The sequence below is a fragment of the Cherax quadricarinatus genome, chromosome 13 (assembly GCF_038502225.1).
Source record: "Cherax quadricarinatus isolate ZL_2023a chromosome 13, ASM3850222v1, whole genome shotgun sequence".
Classification (NCBI taxonomy): Eukaryota; Metazoa; Arthropoda; class Malacostraca; order Decapoda; family Parastacidae; genus Cherax; species Cherax quadricarinatus.
The window spans coordinates 50748575-50766884 of NC_091304.1; the positions used below are offsets into that span (position 1 = coordinate 50748575).

Below are 18310 nucleotides of genomic sequence, written 5' to 3' on the forward strand. Positions count from 1 at the left end.
ATATTTCCCTCTAAACCCGAGAATGTAGTATTGTTACCCGGTGTTACCTGGCCTAGATAATCTCTTGTGCTTTTTTTTAGTTTTCATCTGTTCTCTTGTTCTTGCTCCTCGTTTATTATTAATGTCTCTGTCTATCCTGTCCATTCCTTTATCTTGTATGCACATAGTAATTATATCTTCTTTTTCTCCTTCTCTCCTCCAGTGTCGTGTTCTTAATCTGCGTCCTCTACATTATTACTTTCTGACTGTGGCATGCTACCAATGTTATTTTTATTCGGCGTATATCACACTCCCATATAAGCTGTCTTCCGACCAGCGAAGCAGGTGCTAAGGGTTTAACGATCAGTAGGGTACCCGTCGTTATATCAGTACCTTGGTTCATCGGCCAGTCACAGACAAGCCCGCCAAAGCTGCGAAGCAATATGGTTCACTTGTGAAGCAATCATTGGCAGACTTGTCTGAGCTGCTGGTCTTTACAGTGCATTCTCTGGATCTTACATTTTGCTTTCTTTATTCATCGCTGTGCATATTGTAAATACCAGCATGTTTATTTGGTGAAGGAAATCAGAGTCGTATGTTGCTGTTAAAGTTTGCTTGCTCCACTATTTGTTGAATTACGGCAAGGTATGCAGGCCATTCTACACCTGTCTTCATAATACTGATCTTAAAGGAGCGTGTCACATCTACTCTTGAAACTGTGTATGGAATTAGCCTTTATCACGTCCACAGCCAACTCCTTCCACTTTTGTACTATTCAGAGACTATTGTAGTAGTATTTACTATAATTCTCATGGCTCATGTTTCCTGAATTTCCGCCGGTTTCCTCTTTGTCTTTGCTTTTCATATTTTAGTCCATCTGATATGTCAATTTTAAATATTTTTTTTTGTCTTTCCTAGTTGTCTCTCCACCCAGGGCGTCAGGTTCAATTTGTTAAACCCATCATATTCTATCACTGAGAAGATAAAGGCTCTCTTAACTCCCTAGAAAACATTGAAAATGCTTGTAGTTTTAATTCACTTAAACGTAGAGAGCATCCTTGTGGGTTTACCTGGAGAGGGTTTTGGGGGTCAATGCCCCCGCGGCCCGGTCTGAGACCAGGCCTCATGGTGGATCAGGGTCTGATCAACCAGGGTGTTACTGCTGGCCGCACGCAAACTAACGTACGAACCACAGCCCGGTTGGTCAGATACTGACTTTAGGTGACTGTCCAGTGCCTTCTTGAAGACAGCCAGGGGTCTATTGGTAATCCCCCTTATGTATGCTGGGAGGCAACTGAACGGTCTTGGGCCCCGGACACTTATTGTGTTGTAGTGTGTATCATCCAGTAAAGTTGAGGGTAATAGACTACACCGCCAACAGGTACGCTAACTCCCCCCTCCCCCCCCCCCCGCACACACGTACATACATGTACCAGCCAACAAGTACGCTAACCTCCCCCCCCCCCACACACACACACACTTACGTACATGTACCAGCAACTCCTGGGTCTCTTAAAAATTCTCATTGAAAAATTGTATAAGAGGTTACTAGAACTAACAGTACACTAGATTTGATCTTAACCAACCAGAAATAACTTAACGACTTAAAACCATTTCCAGTCCTACACACGTTGTACATAAATGGTATACAATACCGACAATATGAAGAATTAGATGCGTGTGCAACGTCTGGGTATCTTTATTTATAGACATTTCGCCATCCAGTGGCTTTATCAATACAAATTCAAGGATATAATGGGAAGACTGCAGAGCTATATACAAAAGACGATTTAATCGGTGAAGACTACGGTGATCTTCAACTCCAAGGCTGAGGGACTGATTATCTCGCCTTTTGTATATAGCTCTACAGTCTTCCCATTATATCCTTGAATTTGTATTGATAAAGCCACTGGATGGCGAAACGTCTACACATAAAGATACCCAGATGTTGCACATGTGTCGAATTCATCAATCCTGCACACATTGATCACCTCACTGAAGTACACACACACACACACACACACACACACACACACACACACACACACACACACACACACACACACACACACACACACACACACACACACACACACTCCTCTCTCTCTCTCTCTCTCTCTCTCTCTCTTGATGTGCTGAGAACGTAAGAAATATGAACGGGCGGCGATATTCACTAAATGAAGCTTCAGTGTGAGAATTAAGAGCACAGTAAGGTGAACCCAGTGCAAACATGAGTTGAAGATGGAGGCATAAGACCTGTATAAAAAGAAAGAAAAACCAAGAGGTCAAGAATACAAAGAGACTGTACTTCTTGATTGCTGAGCTGCGCAAAAAAAAACTGCAGTCACAAAAAGGCAAGAAAACCTTCACTGAGATGTTATCAAAGTAGGTAAACTAAAACATTGATACTGAACAAGCAGAACATTGGTAGGTTGTGGTGTGAAACACTGGTCAAAGGCATGTGTCGAAAGATAACTTAGCCTTTTGTGTACGTGTGTGTGTTTTCCTCGAGATGTTTAGTCATAATGTGTGGTATTTGACACTGATAGTGAAGCACACTTGATGTCTTAGTCTAGTGGCACAATCTGTGGCGCACAATCTGTGGCATTTGAGAGACTCAGTATCACGATGATCAGCACAAGAGTTGCTCAAGCCAAGGTCAATGACTGATTGTCGAGGGTGCCATTTTGTAAGTCAAATCACCGACTATAGTTGTCTTCACACAGTTACAAGAAACTCTGTTATTGACGGATAATGACTTAGTCCATAAACCTTGTCCAGTCATTGGGCAGTACATAGAACAAATACAGGTTCTATTCCCTGGTATATTGCCCAGAAAATCTACCCTACCTTGTATAACTGCAGATCATGTTTGGAAAGATAAGCACTGTTCTGCTAGACACTCAGTCTTTTCTGTAATATTGTCGAAAGTAAAATCCGATAAGATAATAAAGCTGAGGCTGATTTTTCCTTTGAGGAAATAATTTAAAAATGGATGAGTAGGGAGAAATATGGAGGGAAGGTTGTGATCAGTGGTAGGAGACTGGATATCATGGATTAGGGAGTAGAAGTGAGGAGTTGCCTGTATTATTTAAACCATCCTTGGTACTTCCATGCCTCACTCACAGCCGTCAACCTCCCCTCTCTACCCCTCCGCATACAACCTTCCTTCTCTCTTACCTTTTAACCTTTCACCCTCGCTCTTCCCTCTCTACCTCCCTTCTTAAAACCCTCCTTCACCCTTTCTGCTTCCCTCCTTACCACCCTCCCCGTCTCTTCCCTCTAATAACCCATCCCATCCCCTCTAACAATTTTCGTGTTTTCTGATAATTTCCTCCATAAACTAGCTTGAGCATTTATGGGTCAGTAGCCTGAAGAACATTTATGACGCAGTAATCAGCAGAACTGTGGTGTAATAGCCTTCAAAACGAGGTTAGTCTTGCTTTGAGCGAGATGGATGTGGGTTTACTTGGGGTCACGAGAGGTCACTGAACTAAGATTAGTTATTACAGCTACATTATTAAAGTTGAAACTGAGAAGCAATGGCCAGTACAACTTTTCTGCCCCAAATTATGTTTATATCTGACATTTGTGTTAAAGCTCTTACATAAGTAAAATAAACTACTTGAAACACTGTCTTACAGATTACAATGAACGACCTTAAGAAATGACGTGGTTCATTTATTGAAAAACTGTTTATTAATAGTGTTATGTTTACAATGTTTAGCAGATAATGACAGTGGAGACATGTTTCCTACTGGTTCATGACGTCAAGGTGTAGCTGAGCAGTCACCTAAGCTACTACACATACACAAGGGCAGTGAGAGAACACGCTTGTTGCACTTGACAGTACTAGTATAAGAAATCACCCCGGACACGCGTTTTAGTTCATCTCGACAATATTATATAGTCTTGTCAACTTCATAAATTATTCTTCTAGTGTTTCATACTTCCATTAAAATAATTAGCAAGATATGTTGAAAGCGCAGTGACGAAACTTTTTATGATTGGTAAATAAAATCTAACAGATGTAAAGCTTTTCATTGAAATTTAATTATTATTTTGAACAAATTTATAAGCAAAATTAATTTGCGTAAGAAAATAAATGATGCCAAGTAGATGAACAATTAACTTATTTTGTCATACAAGATGCACCTTCATTCTTGATGCATTTTAAGTTTTTAAGAAAGTTTTTGTGGGAAACTCTACATGTACAGTATGATAGACTACTGCTGCTACACACAACCCTGGTATATACACCACCAGGCAGTGTGATAGACTACTGCTGCTACACACAACCCTGGTATATACACCACCAGGCAGTATGATGGACTACTGCTGCTACACACAACCCTGGTATATACACCACCAGGCAGTGTGATAGACTACTGCTGCTACACACAACCCTGGTATATACACCACCAGGCAGTATGATAGACTACTGCTGCTACACACAACCCTGGTATATACACCACCAGGCAGTGTGATAGACTACTGCTGCTACACACAACCCTGGTATATACACCACCAGGCAGTATGATGGACTACTGCTGCTACACACAACCCTGGTATATACACCACCAGGCAGTATGATGGACTACTGCTGCTACACACAACCCTGGTATATACACCACCAGGCAGTATGATAGACTACTGCTGCTACACACAACCCTGGTATATACACCACCAGGCAGGACAGCTACACACAACCCCTGTATATACACCACCAGGCAGTATGATAGACTACTGCTGCTACACACAACCCTGGTATATACACCACCAGGCAGTATGATGGACTACTGCTGCTACACACAACCCTGGTATATACACCACCAGGCAGTATGATGGACTACTGCTGCTACACAACCCTGGTATATACACCACCAGGCAGTATGAGGGACTACTGCTGCTACACACAACCCTGGTATATACACCAGGCAGTGATACTGACATAAAATATTGACTAGTAGTATCACTATCTGTAAGCACAGCTGCGCTCTCACTCGTATGCTATGATAAAGCAGTACACGCAAACATAAGGTAAATGGCTGTAATTATAACCATAATTTTTAAAGGGATGGACCGGTAATCCATCGGAAGGCCTTGGTCAGGTGACCAAAAACTCCGGCTGTGGGACATCATATACCTAAGACCCGCGTCAGGAAACACTTGCACTGTTTCCTGACAAAGCTAACTTAACGTAGGAGTACACACACTTTACCACGAGCCTGGCTCATGGCCGGGCTCCGGGAGTAGGAAGACTCTCGAAACTCATCAAATATATATATCAGTACAAAAACACTTGAGACTTCCTGTCATTCTGGCTCCCCCCTGAATGTTTGGTGCAGCCTTCAACTAGTAATTTCATGTCGAAATGTTTTCGAATATATACCCCATGTTACGAGATGTTGCACGGGGGTCGCTCCTTGGCCACCTCCCTATTTTTCTGTTTTATCTCCTCTTATTCTCCATGATAGTTCCGTCTTAGTACAATATATATTGATGAAATAACTATCATCTATCGTGCTAGAACTTGTAATGTGCAGTAGCGTCCCCAGCCTTCAGTGTAACATCTTTGTGTAGTATGTTGCCACAAATGACTTCGAATGGTAATAGATGGCCCTCATTGAACATGAGGTAAAACATATCAACTATTTGAGTCTGGTGCAGAGCGCGTGAACATAATGCTGGGCATCTGGAGAGGTGTGATGCTGAGTACTCTCTTTCTCATTCTTTGTAATGCACTGATAAACAAGTAAATTTAGAATTGATGCTCTCCATTCTAAACGTACTTGATCGTATTCACAACTCGGCTCGGAGAGTCTCCGTTATAACCTTTAAACTTAGATTCTCGTATTTATCCACTTCACTGTTCCCGACTACTGACTGCACTGGGTATCCTGCAAGCTCGTTACCCTGTATTCCAGTTATTAACCCCTACATTACACACACACACGTGCAGCGCCCATCAGCCTCAATGATAATTCAATAGTATAGCATACCAGCAGTATGTAAATAAGACGCCGTACGGGTTATGGTACTTCATTCATGACGCTTCGTCCACCAGGAACTTTATCAGTTCACACAGAGAATAAGATTGCTATTTAAAGGGGTTGAAGGTGAAAGAATGAGGTCTTGAAGTTGCATGTGAGTAGCCAGCCGAGTAAGTAAGGTTAGGTGATCGTAGTTCAAGTATTGGGAGAATAAACCTCACCAAAACTTAAATATTGTAAATAATCCCCAGCTTTTATTAATGTTTGTGGCTATTACTGTGGATTCTGAGCATAATCTGCTGCGACAATCTCTTTGATGGTAAGCCTTGCTTCTCGGTGTTAATATGTAGAGTACATGCATGTCTAGTGTCTTCGTATTGGATTGCTCTTTTTATATTCTGTAACTGGTATCTAGGTCTCTGGAGGTTTCATCTGCATGTATCTTATTACAACCTCGACGCTGTATGGTGTAAAAGCCAACAATAGTGTTAATGGCTTTTCTTGATTAAGTCTTCAGTGATTTTAAATGGAACGTTGGTAACTGTGTTACTGGCTTTAGCTGATGTATTGGAAAAATGCTTGCTGGTTTGTTGACAGGAAGTACAGTGTATCTGAAGAATTAGACTCGCAGGCAGCAAAACCGGGTGGGTATTTTAAGACGTCTCGCCAATCAGTGGCTTTATCAGTTCAATACAGAGGTAATTAAAAGGCGATGAAACTGGAGATAACAGATAAAGTAATTAGTTGCACAAGTCTCATTCATCAGTCATTCCCTCGGCCATGCAAAGCTATATACATAAGACGGTGGAAGAAGAGGTAATCAATCCCATGGCCTGGTAGCCAGTGTTCGGCACTTTAGTGGTGATGAATCTTGAATTGATGGTCACTGGTTGGCTAACCGTCTTTAAGGGTTGCCAGGTGTTCCGTAATATAAAATATCTGCTTAGTGTAGTGTTAACATCTAGTTGCATATCATTACTAAATTGTTATACAGTATCTATTTAAAAATGTTTCTCCAACCAGTGGCTTTATCGATTTAATACAGAGGTTATTTGAAGGTGTTAATAAAGCCACTGGGTGAAACATCTTCAGATAAAGTTGTTGCACATGCATCTAACTCCTCACATTACATGGTATCTTCTCTTTTTTTCTTCATACAGTTGACAATGAAATATTGTGGGTAGTGAATTTTAGTGAAAACTTGATATACGTAATCATAGTCCTTTACGAGAAAAGTGATTCAGTCGAATGTTTACATATGTAAACTAACACACTCACACTCATTCTCTCTTCTCATTCTCTCTTCTCATTCTCTCTTCTCATTCTCTCTTCTCATTCTCTTCTCATTCATTCTCTTCTCATTCTCTCTTCTCATTCTCCCTCTCCTCATTCTCCCCCTTCTCATTCTCTCCCTTCTCATTCTCTCTCTTCTCATTCTCTCTCTTCTCATTCTCTCTCTTCTCATTCTCTCTTCTCATTCTCTTCTCATTCTCTCTCTTCTCATTCTCTCTTCTCATTCTCTTTCTCATTCTCTTTCTCATTCTCTCTTCTCATTCATTCTCTTCTCATTCATTCTCTTCTCATTCATTCTCTTCTCATTCATTCTCTTCTCATTCTCCCTCTTCTCATTCTCTCTCTTCTCATTCTCTCTCTTCTCATTCTCTCTCTTCTCATTCTCTCTCTTCTCATTCTCTCTCTTCTCATTCTCTCTCTTCTCATTCTCTCTCTTCTCATTCTCTCTCTTCTCATTCTCTCTTCTCATTCTCTCTCTTCTCATTCTCTCTCTTCTCATTCTCTCTCTTCTCATTCTCTCTCTTCTCATTCTCTCTCTTCTCATTCTCTCTCTTCTCATTCTCTCTCTTCTCATTCTCTCTCTTCTCATTCTCTCTCTTCTCATTCTCTCTCTTCTCATTCTCTCTCTTCTCATTCTCTCTCTTCTCATTCTCTCTCTTCTCATTCTTTTCTCATTGTCTTTTCTCATTCTCTTTTCTCTCTTCTCTCTATTCTCTCTTCTCTCTATTCTCTTCTTTCTCTTTGTTCTATCTTTCTCTTTTTTTCTCTCCTCTCTTATATATATATATATATATATATATATATATATATATATATATATATATATATATATATATATATATATATATATATATATATATATATATATATATATATATTTATATATATATATATATATATATATATATATATATATATATATATATATATTCAACAAGTTGGTCGTCTCCCACCGAGGCAGGGTGACCCAAAAAAGAAAGAAAATCCCCAAAAAGAAAATACTTTCATCATCATTCAACACTTTCACCACACTCACACATTATCACTGCTTTTGCAGAGGTCCTCAGAATATAACAGTTTAGAAGCATATACGTATAAAGATACACAACATATCCCTCCAAACTGCCAATATCCCAAACCCCTCCTTTAAAGTGCAGGCATTGTACTTCCCATTTCCAGGACTCAAGTCCGACTATAAGAAAATAACCGGTTTCCCTGAATCCCTTCACTAAATATTACCCTGCTCACACTCCAACAGATCGTCAGGTCCCAAGTATCATTCGTCTCCATTCACTCCTAACACGCTCATGCGCATATATATATATATATATATATATATATATATATATATATACACACACACACACACACACACACACACACACACACACACACACACACACACACACAGAGTTTGACAAGGTTAAGGATTCTAGCTTTATTGACAAGCTATTTACAGGTTAAGGATTCCTAACTTTATTGGCAAGCTAAGAGCTGTTACCTACATCTGCTCATTTGAAAGCATTTTTATTATGAGACATACAAGTAGGGAACAGGATGAAGTTGGAGCCATCTGTGGGCCAGCATTTTCATTTGATCAACTGACTATATCTCGTTGACATTATGCTGTACGAATGTGTTTCATACTCGAGTCATCCAGGGTATATAGGATCTCAGATGGAGTGATGTTCTGGAGAAGAGTACAGCCAGAGTGAAGTTGCTGCTTTCTGCCCGTCTTGTGGCATAAAAGCTTGTTTCACGCTGTCCTCGAAGTGGATCCAAGTGTGGTACTTTGTCAATATTGGCCTTGTACATAACAGTAAGGCCACCCACAGTCCTCCTATGTTGAAGGCTCTGCTGAAATGACAGATCTATCCAGGATGGGTCCAGGCGAGAGATGAGACGTCTTGCTCTGTTCTCTACTGTCAAGCAGTCTCTCTCTCTCTCTCTCATGCACATACAAGTATTTATACAGGCATGCATATGCACACAATTTTTATACATGGCAGCATTAAAAGTCTGTAATTGCCCTGTGCATTGATGTAGAGGGGGCTGGGCTTACAAGATAAGTGGATACCTTTCTCAAATCTCAGTGAACATAATGCATCTAGTTTTGTCACTGATGACAATTGAGAGTTCAGCTTTCCATCAGTGTCCCTCTTGCTCTACACTGCCCAGTGCCACCAGGCAATCTGATGTACAGTTCATGGTTTTTTGTTTTTTGGTTCATAAAAAAAAATTACAATTTATGTTACTGTGTACAGTTCATTGTTCTACTGTATGTATATATTTTTTCAGTTCCCATGGAGTGTCATACACAACCACCAGCACAACTACCATCTCCAACACTGTCAGTACACCTCAGGTCGACTCCAATGATTGTGGTCTCTTCTCCTTCAGGCCTGCCTGCCTCCAGCGATTAGCTAATATCAAGGTAATATTTCCCCAAACATGTTAAAAATATTCTTGCAGGTAGAATGTCTGCCAAACTTGGAAAATTTAGTGGTTCTTTGTTATTTGACTTTGAGTGTGTTTAGCAGATGTCTCCTATAAAATTTTGCTTTAAGAATTAAAATATTAGTTAAGTACAGCAATCCTTAATTTTTCATGGAGGGTTATAGAACTTAATGCCATATCTGTGAATATCACTTGGTCCTGTTGATACCAGTAATCATATTATTCCTGTTTTTAGGCTATATTGTTCATAATAAACATATGAAATGCATCTGTACATTAGAGTATTGCTATATACACACACTCTGAATACAATTGTTTTTATTTAGTATATCTCCATTTTGACTTGCGACTGGGAATGAAATGATCCCATTAATATCTTAGTTTGTTTACTGTAAAATAATGTAGTACATATTTATATAGAGTATAGTGTATATAAATACAGTATGTATATTCTGTATGAGTATTAGTGTTGCACTGTATACTGTACATAAGTTTATACCAATGTTCATACAGGTACATATTTAATCATTCTTTGAAATGCCAACAGATCTTTGTATTTCTGCTGTCCATACTGGTAACTATTCAACAAGCTCTGGCATCAGGGTACCTCAACTCTGTCATCACCACCATAGAAAAACGATATGAAATCCCTTCCTCTCTTACTGGCGTTATCTCCTCTATGTACGAGATAGGAAATGTTATTACTGTCATTTTTGTGTCATATCTAGGATCAAAGAGACGGATACCTGTTTGGATAGGAGTTGGTAAGTAATATTGTAAATACTTGTTATAAAAATGGCTTATGCTGACAAATGAACTTGATAAATTAATGGTTCTTCTGTTTTTATATTAATGTATTTGTGTAATTTTTTAGGCTGTTGTGTAATGGGAATTGGATCCATGCTCTTTATAATGCCCCAGCTTATAGCGGATCGCTGGTCTATTGAATTAGAAACAATCAACAACACAGATTCCAGTAATAATATTTGTCGAAATGCTCGAGTAAGAGATGACACCTCTGAACGCCTTTCAGAGTATGGCTTTGGAACTTTACCAGGTGAGTAGCATTAGACTTGGTGCTTAATCGTCAATTTTTAAACTCTTGATATTTCAAGAAGGTGCTGGACAGGCACCTGATCAGCTGGGCTGTGGTTTGTACATCATTTTGTGTGTGGCTAGCAGTAACAGCCTGGTTGATCACGTCATGAACCACTGAAAAGCCAGGTCAGACCAGGCCAAGGGGGCATTGACCCCCGAAACCCTCTCCAGGTATATTCCAGGTAGCTAAGTGTTTTATCAAGATGAGCTTTGTGTGTGTTAGTGTGTGTGTTAGTGTGTGTTAGTGTGTGTTAGTGTGTGTGTGTGTGTGTGTGTGTGTGTGTGTGTGTGTGTGTGTGTGTGTGTGTGTGTGTGTGTGTGTGTGTGTGTGTGTGTTAGTGTGTGTGTGTGTACTCACCTAGTTGTACTCACCTAGTTGAGGTTGCAGGGGTCGAGTCCAAGCTCCTGGCCCCGCCTCTTCACTGGTCACTACTAGGTCACTCTCCCTGAACCATGAGCTTTATCGTACCTCTGCTTAAAGCTATGTATGGATCCTGACTCCACTACATCGCTTCCCAAACTATTCCACTTCCTGACTACTCTGTGGCTGAAGAAATACTTCCTAACATCCCTTTGATTCATCTGTGTCTTCAACTTCCAACTGTGTCCCCTTGTTACTGTGTCCAGTCTCTGGAACATCCTGTCTTTGTCCACCTTGTCAATTCCTCTCAGTATTTTGTAAGTCGTTATCATGTCCCCCCTATCTCTCCTGTCCTCCAGTGTCGTCAGGTTGATTTCCCTTAACCTCTCCTCATAGGACATACCTCTTAGCTCTGGGACTAGTCTTGTTGCAAACCTTTGCACTTTCTCTAGTTTCTTTACATGCTTGGCTAGGTGTGGGTTCCAAACTGGTGCCGCATACTCCAATATGGGCCTAATGTACACGGTGTATAGGGTCCTGAACGATTCCTTATTAAGATGTCGGAATGCTGTTCTGAGGTTTGCCAGGCGCCCATATGCTGCAGCAGTTATTTGGTTGATGTGCGCTTCAGGAGATGTGCCTGGTGTTATACTCACCCCAAGATCTTTTTCCTTGAGTGATGTTTGTAGTCTCTGACCCCCTAGACTGTACTCCATCTGCAGTCTTCTTTGCCCTTCCCCAATCCTCATGACTTTGCACTTGGTGGGATTGAACTCCAGGAGCCAGTTGCTGGACCAGGTCTGCAGCCTGTCCAGATCCCTTTGTATTTCTGCCTGGTCTTCGATCGAATGAACTCTTCTCATCAACTTCACGTCATCTGCAAACAGTGACACCTCGGAGTTTATTCCTTCCGTCATGTCGTTCACAAATACCAGAAACAGCACTGGTCCTAGGACTGACCCCTGTGGGACCCCACTGGTCACAGGTGCCCACTCTGACACCTCGCCTCGTACCATTACTCTCTGCTGTCTTCCTGACAAGTATTCCCTGATCCATTGCAGTGCCTTCCCTGTTATTCCTGCTTGGTCCTCCAGTTTTTGCACTAATCTCTTGTGTGGTACTGTGTCAAACGCCTTCTTGCAGTCTAAGAAAATGCAATCCACCCACCCCTCTCTCTCTTCTCTTACTGCTGTCACCATGTCATGTGTGTGTGTGTGTGTGTGTGTGTGTTTGTGTGTGTGTGTGTGTGTGTGTGTGTTTGTGTGTGTGTGTGTGTGTGTTAGTGTGTGTGTTAGTGTGTGTGTGTGTTAGTGTTAGTAATTAATTTGCTTATGTATTAATAAAAGGCTGTAGATTTGCAAGGGTCCCTGTGAGTTCGGAATCCTTCCATACCATTAAATATTACTTATAAAGAAGAATTGGGTTAAAATTTTGCTCATTTTTGTTTGAGGTTATATCTTATTAAATATTTGTGTAACTTCAAATATTAACATTTGTAAAGAATATCATGAGATAGAGATGGTGATAAATATATAGATAGATATATAGAGATGGAGCGACGGAGTTGCTCTTCTCCAAAGGGATGTTGGCAGCCAAGTGAAAGCCTTCACTGGACACATCCTTAATCTACAACAAGAACACATCCCTCACCGGCAATGTGACGAAGCCTACAGATCAGCCTTGGTTTGGCTTTTGTTGTAGAGAGGCTGCTGCTGCTAAGTACAAGGCATGGCGAAGGTATAAGAGACATCCTACCACTTATAATGGGAACTTACACAGGCAAGCCTTAGGCATATGGGTGAAGTTCAAAGGTGGGCCATTGCTAAATGGGAAGTGGACACAGAAAGAAAGCTAGCATCAGGTAGAGTAGGCTCCAAAACCTGGTGGTCCCTGGTCTAGGACAGACAAGGTTATCTGCCTGATGAACTCATTCCACCTCTAAATTGACAGGATGGAACCACCTTTACTAGTAGTAAAGAGCAAGCGGACCTCGTTGCCGAACACTTTGGTACCAAAATGCAAGTTCTTGAACCAGCAAGGGATGCTCCTTGGCTAGCTGCAAGAACTGTGTCAAAACTGTCAGTGGTGACAATAAGGTAGGAGGAGGTGCATTTCCTTCTTAAACTGCTTGACCAAGAAAAGGCTGTGGGCCCAGACAAGTTGAGCCCAAGATTGCTGAGATGTGCAGACCAGCTAGTAGCACCTCTAACTCATCTTTCAGCACTGCCTAGTACAGTGTAAATGGCCCTCTCTGTGGAAAGAGGCAAATGTAGTTCCTGTTCACTAAAAGAAGAGCAGAGCAGAAATGAGCAACTACAGACCAGTGTCACTCTGTCAATCACTGGCAAGATCCTGGAGACAATAATCTCAAGACAAATTACTTTTTTTTTATTTTTTTTTTTTTTTACTACCACTCATTACTTTGTGACCATCAGTATGGCTTCAGGAAAGGTTACTCTGCTGCTAATCTGTTGTTAAACCTCTCCACTAAATGGCACCAGTCTCTGGATGAATCCAAAGTCAGCTGTGTGGGAGCACTGGACATTGCTGGTGCTTTTGACTGGGTGTGGCACCAGGGGCTCTTGGCAAAACTGCAAGCACTGGGAATTGCAGGCTCTGTGCTATGTCTCCTCAGTGATTACCTTCATGATAGATCTCTAAGGGTAGTTCTCAGTGGAACAGAATCAGCAAGACACCCTTTTGGGGCAAGTGTTCCACAAGGAAGTGTGCTGGGACCATTGTTATGGAATGTCTACTTCAATGACCTTCATCTCATCCCAGAATCCATGCATATGCAGAAGACTGTACTGTGACATTCCCTTATCTAAGAGAAGAAATGCCAGCTGCTCTAAGCTACATCAATCACCAGCTAAGAGATATAACATTTGCACCTGAGAAAACGCACGTGATGATGGTCTCGAGGCACCATGATGGTAATGCCGGTGCAGTAGTAAGTATGAATGGGAGGGTGTTGGTACCTGGGGAAGAAGTTGATATCCTTGGGGTGAAATTTGACTCCAAACTGACAATGAAGAACCACGTTGTAAATCTTGCAAACAAGGCAGCCAGGAAGCTTACAGCACTTCACCGTATCTTGCATTTGCTTGGCAGTAGGGGTTGCAAGATTCTGTATGAGGCACAAGTATGCTCGCACGTTTGAGTATGCTCCACTTTCTTGGTTTGCCCCCCCCCCCCCTCATCTGCGACTGCTTGACAGAGTAGAGAACAGAGCAAGACTTCTCATTTCTCGCCTGGACCCATTCTTTACCACAAGACGGGCAGAAAGCAGCAACTTCACTATGGCTGTACCCTTCTCCAGAGCATCACTTCATCTGAGATCATTTATCCCCAGGATGACTTGAGTCTGGAACACATTCATACAGCATTATGATGTCGACAAGATAGTCAGTTGATCAAATGAAAATGCTGGCCCACAGATGGCTCCAACTTCATCCTGTTCCCTACTTGTATGTTTCATAACAATAAAATGCTTTCAAACGAGCTGATGTAGGTAACAGCTCTTATCTTGTCAATAAAGTTAGGAATCCTTAACTTGTAAATAGCTTGTCAATAAAGCTAAGGATCCTAAACCTAACCTTGTCAAATCCTGTGTTAAAAAAAAAAAAAAAAAAAAAAAAAAAATTGATTGATTTTGTGAATGGAAAATTTGGTGATTTTTTTCTTGTAACTCCTATGATTGGTTTTCAGGTTAAGAGTGCATTGTACATGATGTTGAAACAGACTGGGCACTATGAAAAAATATGACTAAAGTTATTTGCTGGAGAGACTTAAGTCAGAACAGATAATTAAAGCATTCTGAATTGGAAGGCTGAAATGTGGGATTCAGCTGTACTACCAAGTGCAGAATTTTACTATATTATCATTGAATTATAATATACATAGGTGTATTATTATAGTAGTCTAGTAATATAAATTAAATTGCTATAATTGCTAATCACTATTACTGTATATAATTATCATTATTTCACTGTACTGAAATAAAAATGTTAGTGTGATGAATGGTTTTAAAAACTGACAAGTTGAAGAATTGACACTTAAGCAACGTATGGGAATCTTTTTTAAAGAAACGTTTCCCCACACAGTGGCTTCATCAGTCATACAAAGCAGGAAGGTATAAAGAGTAGTAGTTTGAGGTAATCAGACCCTCAGCCTGGAGTCGACGTGTTCAGTCCATCAATCTTGTAGAAAGTACAGCACAGGGCCACAGCAGTGGCTTATATACTGTAGTCAGGCGAACCAGGAGGCAGCGGAGTCATAGTGGAACCATCCACTAGTCTAAGTAGGTCTTCATCCAAAGATTGGACATCATCATGGGATCTTGATACAAAGAATTCTTCAAACTTGTCCAGTCTTTGGATGAAGACCTACTTAGACTAGTGGATGGTTCCACTATGACCCCGCCTCCTTCTGCTTCGCCTCGCCTGACTACAGTATATAAGCCACTGCTGTGGCCCTGTGCTGTACTTTCTACAAGATTGATGGACTGAACACATCTACTTCAGGCTGAGGGACTGATTACCTCAAACTCCTCCTCGTTATACCTTCCTGCTTTGATGAAGCCAGTGTGTGGCGAAACATTTCTTCACTAAAGATTCCCATATATTGCACAAGCATCTTAATTCTTCAAAAATGTTAGTCTTTATTTTAAACTTAGGTAGAAAATGCTTATCAGTAATGTTCAGGATTCCCTGGATTTTTTTTATTTTTTTGTTAAAAATGAGGGGTAGTAAGAGTTATATTACCATTATTTAAAGGAGATAATAAAATAATTGATAATACATCACACAGAAAATTTAGTTTTAATCAGCCAAAGAAGCAGTCAGTGCAGATACATTGTCATTAAATTTGGCATTAGAACTACATCAACAAAAGTGAAAGTTCATTTTCGTTCATTCACCACAAACCATATTCTGTCGTTAACGTATTTTTTAAAAGTAAGAACATGTGTTCCAGAGTGGAGACACTTTATGCTTAAGTCTTAAGAATGTAAGGAATGTATCAAAGAGACACATAGTAATTTTCTTTCTGTATCACTTGCTGGTAATGTCTAAAGTGGGAAGAACCATGAATTTGATGGAAACTGATAGTGCATTAATTTCTTTGTCATTTATTATACATTATTGTCTGCCAAAATCTAAACATGTACATTTAATAATTTCTCTTATTACATGATTTTGAAAAATATTTATTATTCTCTGTTCAGACCTCTCTAAAGGCGTGCCTTTGGGGTCTCATAATAGCATTCAGTATGGCAAACCTGACAACTGCATCAAGGGTTCAAGGAGCAATGTTATGCCTGTGATGTTCTTCATGTTGGCCCAGTTGTTACTTGGTGCAGGAGGCTCACCACTCTTCACCCTTGGAACCACATACATTGATGACCATGTCAAGAGGGAGAGCTCCTCCATGTATATAGGTATGGTGAAAAACCATTATAGATATCTTCCTACACTTATTTACTCTATGTAATGTGCAGATTGGAAGGTTGGAGGGATAGAATGAGGGAAGTAAATGTGTTTAGATATTTGGGAATGGATATGTCAGTAGATTGGTCAGTGAAAGTTGAGATGAGCTGCAGAATTGATGAGGTTTAAAGATAATTGATGTGGTTTAGCATTTGTGGGAATATGTTAACTGTGGAGGCAAAAAGTGAACTGTAGCAGTGTATAGTAATTCAGCACTTTTATATGGGTTGGAGGCAGAAATTGGAAGATGGTGGAGGGTTACTGAAGGTATAATTAAAGAGACAGTGGTGGTTTGGCCATTTAGAAGGTATGGAGCAGAATAGAATGACAGGGTGTGTAAATTTGGGGGTGGAAGGAAGGAGTTGTAAGGGTCATCCCAGGAACAGTTGGAGAAGGTGAAGGAGGTTTTAAATGATAAAATATGTTTTTACATTTTTTAAACATTATACTGTACATAAATGCATTATAATAATTTGAAAGGCTCATAGTATGTATGCATTTGACAAACTTTGGGTAGGCCTTAAACTACTTAATACTTCAAAGACTTACCCCCCAACTCTGGCTTAAGCATTCCCCAGATTGAAATCCTGTCACTGGCATGTGTAGACATGATTTTTAGGGTTTGATGTGCTGTTGGAGTGAGAACAAGGTAACATGTATGAAGGAATTCAGGGGGAAACTGGTTACAAGGCCTTGAGCCCTGGAGGTGGGAAGTGCAGTGCCTGCATTCTTGAAGTTGGGCTGTTACAGTTGAGAGGGTCATATGCATTACAGTTGTGCAAGTCTGGCTGTTGAATGAATTGAAGGTAAATGTGTCTCATTTTTTGAGGGCCACCCTGACTTGGTGGGAGATGGTCCATATTAAAAATTCTTAATTTATTATTCATGTAAAACAGGTGTAAAGTTAAGTGTGATTTTGTTACTGATACTGTCAGTAGCAACACTCATTTGAAAGATTTGCTTATTTAGCACTGACATATAAATGTAGGTTGATCCTAGGTAGTAGATTGGTAGACAGCAACTGCCCAGGGAGGTACTACTGTCCTGCCATGTGAGTGTAAAACAAAAGAGTGTAATTGTTTTACATGATGGTAGGATTGCTGGTGTCTTTTTTTTGTCTCATAAAGATGCAAGATTTCAGGAACATGTTGCTACTTCTACTTACACTTTGGTCACACTACACATGCATATATGTACAAGCATATATATACACATCCATCCCTCTGGGGGTTTCTTCTATTTTCTTACTAGTTCTTGTTCTTGTTTGTTTCCTCTTATTTCCATGGAGAAGTGGAACAGAATTGTTCTTCTGTAAGCTGTGCGTGTCGTAAGAGGTGACTAAAATGCTGGGAGCAAGGAGCTAGTAACCCCTTCTCCTGTATGCAATACTAAAGTTAAAAAGAGAAGCTTCTGTTTTTCTTTTTGGGTCACCCTGCCTCGGTGGGATGTGGCCAGTTTGTTGAAAGAGAGATAGAGATATAGATAGATATAGAGAGAGAGTTATATATATAGAGAGAGAGACAGATAGAGATCTAGATATAGAGAGATAGAGATCTAGATATAGAGAGAGATAGAGATATAGATATATATAGAGAGAGATAGATATAGAGATAGAGATAGAGATATAGAGATAGAGATAGAGA

General features: G+C 40.3%; 1 protein-coding gene across 11 annotated transcripts in view; it reads left to right on the plus strand.

Annotated features, from left to right (window-relative positions):
• Positions 1-18310, plus strand: part of Oatp30B (Organic anion transporting polypeptide 30B) — a 389857-nt gene that overhangs the window by 318793 nt on the left and 52754 nt on the right. For all 11 annotated transcript variants that reach the window (XM_070084713.1, XM_070084716.1, XM_070084717.1 and 8 more), the window contains 4 exons: positions 9564-9699; positions 10270-10486; positions 10597-10779; positions 16406-16618. In XM_070084713.1, coding sequence (XP_069940814.1) covers positions 9564-9699; positions 10270-10486; positions 10597-10779; positions 16406-16618 — 749 coding nt within the window. The remainder of the gene's footprint in view (positions 1-9563; positions 9700-10269; positions 10487-10596; positions 10780-16405; positions 16619-18310) is intronic.